General features: G+C 38.5%; 2 protein-coding genes across 2 annotated transcripts; one reads left to right on the forward strand and one right to left on the reverse strand.

The window, feature by feature from the left end:
- The first annotated feature begins 200 nt into the window (after positions 1–200).
- LOC133804133 (EG45-like domain containing protein) lies at positions 201–1,391 on the forward strand. The gene is made up of 3 exons (XM_062242291.1): positions 201–384; positions 570–849; positions 1,106–1,391. Exons 1-3 carry the CDS (start codon positions 276–278, stop codon positions 1,110–1,112), a joined length of 396 nt encoding a protein of 131 aa, XP_062098275.1. The 5' UTR covers positions 201–275; the 3' UTR covers positions 1,113–1,391.
- Positions 1,392–3,792: 2,401 nt separating this feature from the next.
- Positions 3,793–5,321, reverse strand: LOC133806927 (uncharacterized). The gene is made up of 2 exons (XM_062245019.1): positions 4,661–5,321; positions 3,793–4,595 (listed from the first exon to the last, which is right to left on the reverse strand). Exons 1-2 carry the CDS (start codon positions 5,319–5,321, stop codon positions 3,793–3,795), a joined length of 1,464 nt encoding a protein of 487 aa, XP_062101003.1.
- Positions 5,322–8,010: the final 2,689 nt, after the last annotated feature.

The raw sequence follows: 8,010 nt of genomic DNA on the forward strand, positions 1-8,010 counted from the left end.
TAGAGCGGGCGACCCCAACCCAATTCTTAATTATGCATGACATCATCCTCAACTAAGAATACTGATCCATTAAGAGAGAAGATTTTCTGGACTACGTACTAATATTTAATTTTGTCATCTACTAGAGCTAGCTACTATAAATAATCAGGCAAGCTGAGAGATCGATAGATTGACCATACAGAGAAACTAACAAGAGCATATATCGACTCATCGATCCAAGTTTCTTCATTTTTCATATATATATATATGTACATACGACGTAACTGTAAAACAACATGAAGTCACTGGTCTTAGGCGTTCTGCTATCTTGCTTGTTCTCAAAATATATTCTTAAAGTCGTAGGGGACGTGGGGTCTGCTAGATCTTATAGACCTCCATACTTACGTATGTATACCTTATAAATTTTATATTTCTTAAGTATTATATATACTTTTATTTTACGTATCAGTACATTAATTCTTAAGTAAAATATTCTTATAAATATATATGTATAGTATCCTTTGCAAACTAAATAAATAAACTAATTATGTGGTTAAATAATATGTTATGTTTATAATTGGTTAATGAAGCAACAAAATGCAAGGGAAACGACCAAGAACAGTTTCCGGAAGACGGATATTTCGTGGCGGTAAGCGACGGTCTATGGGACAACGGAGCTTCCTGTGGGCGGAGGTACCAGATGCGGTGCATAAGTGGCCCCAAACGACCATGCAAGGGTGGCTCCATTGTGGTTCAGGTCGTTGACTTCTGCAGAAGCAATCCATGCGGCACCACTCTTCAGCTTTCCAACAAAGCCTTCGACGCCATATCTACTTCTCCGAATGCGCGAATCAACGTCGAATATGCACAGTTATAATTATAACCTTACCTTCTTCTGCTCATTATCACTAACTAATCAACCATATCCTTATTTTTACTGTTGTTGACATCATGATGAGATCCATTGTTTATACACTACACTACGTACTACTTATCCTTGTTATGATAGTAGCTCTATCTCCTGCTATATATATGCACACAAGCCTTTTGTGAGATGAGATCATGTATGCATGCTTATATATATGCAATTATATACTCACTACTACTCAAACCTTTTTGTTTGTAGAATTTGATTGAATGAAGTGCATTAGATGAAAGCCATCAAACTTCGCAAGGGGATTTTATTGGCGGAATTCCTTCTTTCCATTGCTGACCAGAAGATAAAAGCCAATCACTAAAGGAAAGTATTTTATAACAGAAATCACTTCATTAGTCCACTTTTATAACTGATGCTTCTTTTAAGAATAATAATTACTATATATTTTCCATATATATCAACAAAGTGTATGAACTAATTATATTAGGTTACATCAATTTGTTACTTAGTTATTCATGTGGTGTAATAGAATGGGAGAATTATATTATATTATGTGTATTATCTATATGTTAAAAAAGAAAAGTCTCTTAAAGTTAGAACTTACAGTGGAACAACAACGTTCATATCACTTTTCTTCATGCAATGATTAAGTATTCATTAGACCTGACCGTACAATTCACCAAAAATAAAAATTATTCTAGTTACTTATTAATAATATACAACTCAAGACTTAATATATACAACAATATGTACCTTAATTTCAATAACATTATTTTAATCGCCCCAGATACAGTGTATGATAGGCAATATATATATGCTCTCTACATCAGTGAAGAAAAAGCATTGTCACTGAGGTCTCTTACAAAAAAGATGGAACTCAATTATTTGTATCCGCATATTAAATGAAAATTGAACTCTTACTCCATAATAAAAAGAAAGAAACAAAAACAAAATAGTCCGACCAGTTGTGTATCCATTATTAGGTGACTGTAAAGTTATGTTTCAGAGGAACACAATTGGTACTCTCTTAATAACACGGTATCATAGTCTACCGCGGGTTTTTGTGTGTATCATGAAAATGGGAGCACAATGAGTTCTCATTACTCAATAGATAGGATTACAATATATATATATATATAATTACATGGTAGTACCCACCTACCTAACAACTGTGAGCTGTACAAAGCTAAGTGAATGGAACCATTTAATAGAGACTAACAGATTTTGTGATGCTGTGAGCTGTACAAAGCTAACTAAGTGAATGGAACCATTTAGAGACTCTAACAGATTTTGTGATGCTTGTTGGGCATCTGATGTATACCGGGGGTTTTTGTGTGTATCTTGGATCTAATCTAGTTTTAGGGGTATCCAAGAAGCAAATGACAGTTTCCAGATCTAATCTAGTTATCTTTGTACAGCTCGCAGTTGTTAGTTTGGTATTGATTAGTTAGGTCGGGACTACCATATAAACCATACATTTATATGAAATATATATATTTTGTAATTGTTTCAGCCAAAATCTCCTGAACAACTAACTTTCTGTCTTCGGAACAACCAATCTTGTTCTTCCTTGACTTTAATCATACTTTCATTATAAACACCAAGTTGACTATATTATCCGTAGGGTATATGTTCTTGGATAATCTCACTACAGCAAAAAGGGCTTTAAGGGTGACGCATGTTGCTCCTAATAATACCCAAAATCGCTGGTGATGGTCAAATGTCGATTATTAGAGGCGACAAAACTGTCGACCCTAATAAATTGAATTTCGCTCCTAATAATCGTGATTCCCATATCATATTTTGTCCCTCATAATAAAAAGTCGTCACTAATAATATAATATTAGCGGCGACTTATATATTATTTGTAAAAACTCAGAAAAAATAAAATAAATATTATTTAAACTTTTTTTCTTTTAAGTGGGTGGGACCCACCTGAGTAAAAAGAGTCAAAGTAATCCTTTTTTTTTCTTCTTTTCCCATTCTCTCTCCCCGAAACACCTTCTCTTTCTTCTTCTCTCTTTTTCTTTCCTTTTGTTTTCTCTCCAAACCAGCCACAACCTAGTCGGACCACCATCAGAGCTCCATTTTCAACATGCGCCGGAGCTACAGCTTCTCTGACCGGCGACGACAACAACCCCAAAGTTTGGTGACCATCGGAGCAAGGACGCTCCCGTCGGCCACTTCGAAGTTTTGCCGTTGAAACTTTGAGGTGACTTTCCGACGAACTCCGACCACCGTTTGGTGAGTGGATGGCACCATTGGAATCAACATCGCGAGAGGAACTTCGCCCACTAAGTCATTCTAGTCAACTTGCCATTTTTCTCTAGCAAGATTTTGGGTATCTCCGTCCCTTTGGAAGCATTTTTCGGCGACATCGGTGGTCATTTTGGCAAAGGAGCTGTACTTCCATGATGTACTCATCGAGGAGATCATTTTGATATATGCCATGCATATATTCGTTGACGTTTCTGGTACACCGCTCACTGCCACCACCAACCGCTACTGTGCACCGCTTGGGTGAGGTTCTAGAACTTGAAATTTTAAATATGGGCATATTATATGTCGTTGGACACGATTTTGAATAAAGAATGCAATAATGATAATATTTTGCTCATTTGATGCACGTAGGAAAAATGTGATATTAAAATTGGACGAAATCACTCTAGGAACATCGTTAAGCTTAGGAGTGTCACTTTGGGCTCGGATTAAAAATTCTAAAGAGGTGGGGACTAACTTGACTATTGGACTTATTTTACTCGTATTGAATTGCATTAAACATATTCCAATTTTTTTTTTTGATGAATAAGAAAGATTGTATTGCTCAACAAACCATTACAAGACAAGTCTATGAAATCCAACACAATTACAAGACCCAATTCCAACCCAACAATCTGCCGAAAACAAGTAAAGGCCCTATATATAATCTGTACAAATCAATTCAGAGAAAAACTGTTAATAAATTCTCTATCTTTCCTAGATGATTTACATGGCAACACACTAAATACCCGAAATTTACAATCATGCTGAATTCTACTAACTGTGTGTTGAATTTGCCAAAGCTTGTGATTCCAAAGTCCATCATTCCTCACTCTCAATATATGATACACTGTTGCAGCAAGAAAAGAGAACAACATGCTCTTGTATATCCTGGATTTAAGCTTGGCATGAGAAACCCAATGCAGAAGACAAGTGAGATTAGTTGACTGTGCATTCCAATTAAGCCAATTTTTGATAGCCTCTAAACACCTCTGACTGTATATACACTTGAAAAAGAGGTGGTCAATGCTTTCCTTTTCCTGTCCACACATTAAGCAATTCTGATCAATATTAGGCTTGAATTTAACAATTCGGTCCTTTGTGTGTAATCTTCCCCACATAACTAACCACATAATAAAGCGATGTTTGGGAGTAATGAGTCTATCCCAAACAAACTTCCTCCATGATACTCTAGATTCTTGAGGAAACAGCAAGTCTAATCCCCATTTGATAGTATATTCCTGGGACAAAAAAGAATCCTGAGAAATTTTCAATCTGAAACTATCCTTCACAGCCACTAAACACTTCCAGTACCAGCTGCAGTCCATGGGACATTTATAATCCCACCAATTGTGATTCATCAAATAGACACTATTTATCCACTTGACAAACAGGCTATCTTTCTTCTTGGCAATTGCCCAAACATATTTTCCCATGGCAGCCATGTTCCAATCATGTAATTTCCGAAATCCCAAGCCACCTGCAGCCTTGAGACACAAATATTCTCCCAAGCAATTAGCCCTGGTAAGTGAGTATCCGAGATACCTTTCCAAAGAAAGGCTCTACATATAGCTTCAACCTCTTTTAACAATTTCTTAGGCAAAATCATAATTTGAGCCCAATATGAATGAATTGAGATTAGGACTGAATTGATCAATGTGACTCTCCCCATATAAGAGAGGTTCCGAGTACTCCAAGATCTAATCCTGCTTATCATCCTTTCCAATATACATTTACATTCAGCAGAAGGAATTTTTTTTGAGCAAATAGGGATGCCGAGGAACCTGAATGGGAGGTGGCTGCGAGAAAATCCAGAGACCTCCAGGATCCGATCAACTACAGCTTCAGGCATACCGTGACAGTATATGGCAGACTTATCAGAGTTGGGAACCAGGCCCGAAGAAGAGGAAAATAGCTTCAGACCTCTGAGCATGAGAAGGATTGAAACATAGTCTCCATGACAGAAAATAAGAAGGTCGTCCGCAAAACATAGGTGGTTTAACTTCAGATTGGAGCATTTATCATGGTATTTGAAACCAGAAAAAGTACCCACTTTACTCAATATTCTTGATAGATACTCCATTCCAAGAACAAACAGCAAGGGAGATATGGGATCCCCTTGCCTAAGACCTCGTTTTGATGCAAAAAAACCATGCATCGATCCATTGAGAAGCAAGGAAAACTTGGGAGTTTTAACACAAGTCATTATTAATTCTGAAAAGTGTTGAGGAAAGTAAAAAGCCTTGAGCATCTCTTAAATGAATCCCCACTCCATTGTATCGTATGCTTTCCTTAGATCAATCTTAATCATACAACTAGGTTTGCAATTTTTTCGCCCATATAATCTCACCAAATCCTGACAAACCATGATATTATGGGCTATGTATCTACCATGTACGAAACCCCCCTGGTTTTCAGCAATTAAATCAGGTAATACTTGTCTCAATCTCGAACAAATCACTTTCGATGCAGCCTTGTAAATGACGTTGCAGCACGAAATTGGCCTAAAGTCACTCACACTTCGCGGACAGATCATCTTAGGAATAAGAGTAATGGTAGTGGCATTAATCTCCTTGAGTATTCTGCCTGAGGTCAAGAAAGATAGTATCGTAGATATCACATCATACCCTACCAAATCCCAGTTATCTTGGTAAAAACTACTACCAAAACCATCCGGGCCTGGGGCTTTCATTCCAGGAATAGAGAACATGGCTTCTTTGACCTCCTGTGCTGTGTACTCGGCTTCAAGAATTCTGTAATGTATTTCAGATAACTTTGGTCCAATATTAATAATGCTCTGCATCACCCTATATCTGTTAAACATCACAGAGCCAAGAAGATTTTGATAATACTGAAGAAATGCTCGCTGAACAGTAATAGGAGAATCACACCAATTCCCTTGCTCATCTTCTATTGTATAGATTCGGTTCTGAAGTCTCCTTGCCCGCAGAGAAGCATGAAAGATTGCTGTGTTTTCATCTCCATTGATAGCCCAAGCAATTTTAGCTTTCTGAGCTAGAAAAAGAGAGTATGCCTTGGATAACTTGGCATAATTCTCCCTAGCATTCTGTTCCTCTACCTGCATTCGGGAGTCATGAGGATCTTTATTCACTTTTGTCTGCAAGTTCATCAATTCTTCCTTAGCAACCATTTCTGCTTTGTGTAGATCATTGAAACCTTCTTTATTAATCAGCTTAAGGACATGTTTCAACCGTTTGAGTTTCACTGTCAATTTGTACATAGCAGAACCAGCAGCTCCTTCTTGCCAACTTTGAGCAACTCTTGCACCAAAATCATCTGCATCTTTCCACATTCAAAAATATCGAAAAGGTTTTTTGCCACTTATCACATCTTGATATAAAGACACCAAAATGGGACTATGATCAAAACAACCCTCAGGTAAGAAAATTGCTTTTGAATGTTGAAACACATCTGCCCATTTAGGATTAACCAAAACTCGGTCTAGCTTTGAGAAGACTCTGTCCTCTGGCTTTTGCTTATTACTCCAGGTGTAAAAGTTCCCAAAAAATTTTAAGTCCTCCAATTGACATCTTTCCACACAATCTCGAAAATCTTGAGTAGGACTTTTAGTACATCTTCTTCCCATTCTTTCATTAGGAAACAGGATATCATTAAAGTCACCCATAATTGTCCTAGGCCCCTGTATTTGTGTTGCAATCTCCTCCAGATCTATCCATAGTTGAGTTCTCTTCTTATCTTCGTTAAAGCCATATACAAAGGTAACATTAAACCTGCCTTGTTTCTGCCTTGAATGAACAACACAGTGAACTAGTTGAGCTGTACAAAGTCTAATATCAACAGAAAACAAATTTGGTAGCCATGCTATAACAATCCTCCCTTTGTCAATCCAAGAGTTATTATTTGTAAAACACTGTTTACCGAGTATTTCGGAAACGAATACAAACAAACTAATAAAAGGATAAGAACTGTAGAAGTGCAGAAATATAAATAGACAAATAAGTTTTTTACGTGGTTCAGGCGTTAACGAGCCCTAGTCCACGAGTCGATGTTATTATACTTGTAGAGAATTACAGTACAATGGTTTGTGTACAAGAACCTCACAAACTCACAGTGTTTCTCTCGAGTTCTCTAGAAGAAGACGAAGCTAGAGAGATTTTGACAGAGTTCTCTCCCTGTAATCCCTCTCCCCCCCCTCTATTGCAAAATGAGGAGGTCTTTATAGCCAGAGTTTTTTATTAGGGTTTTACCCTGCCCCCATGAGTCTTAATTACACCAGCCATAAATAGGGGATACAATTACCGTAGTTGCCTGGCTACCAGGTTCTATGTGGGTATATTTACGTGAAAGTATGGGGAATGCACAAAGGCAGCTGTCTTTTCCAGGCTGTCAGCGGAACAGTAGGCGAAATAGTACTTTTAGGCGTGCTGGGATGTGTGCGGCCTCGACCTGTCGGGCGTGTCAGGCGGGATCCTGTGTCAGGTGGATATCATTCCAACTATGCCTCCTCCATGACTCGGCCGCTTGGTGTTCTTCCGTGCGAGACACGGAACTGTATCCGCGAAGGTAACCTGAAGAGCTTTTCCTGGAAGGACCTTCCCCGACGGATATCCCTTCGGGAGTCCGGGAGAATCGACGAGCTTCCGCGTCGCGGTTGCTTGAAAGAGTCTGCTGGACACTGAACGGGAGAGGAGAAGCCTTTCTGTCCATCCGCGAGCTCTGGTCACCTTTCGTGAAAGACTTTGATAATTTATCTTCCCCGAGGCTATCCATTTAAACGCTATCCGGAAATCTGGATAACATTTACCCCCCAAGGTCACGGGGCTTGAGAGGTCCGGGAGCTTGTACAGTCCTCCGGGTGCTCTGGTCTTTAGATTAGGCGAGGGGTCACCTCCTGTGTTCCTGGAAGAGTTCCT

Source organism: Humulus lupulus, chromosome X (genome assembly GCF_963169125.1).
Source record: "Humulus lupulus chromosome X, drHumLupu1.1, whole genome shotgun sequence".
NCBI lineage: Eukaryota > Viridiplantae > Streptophyta > Magnoliopsida > Rosales > Cannabaceae > Humulus > Humulus lupulus.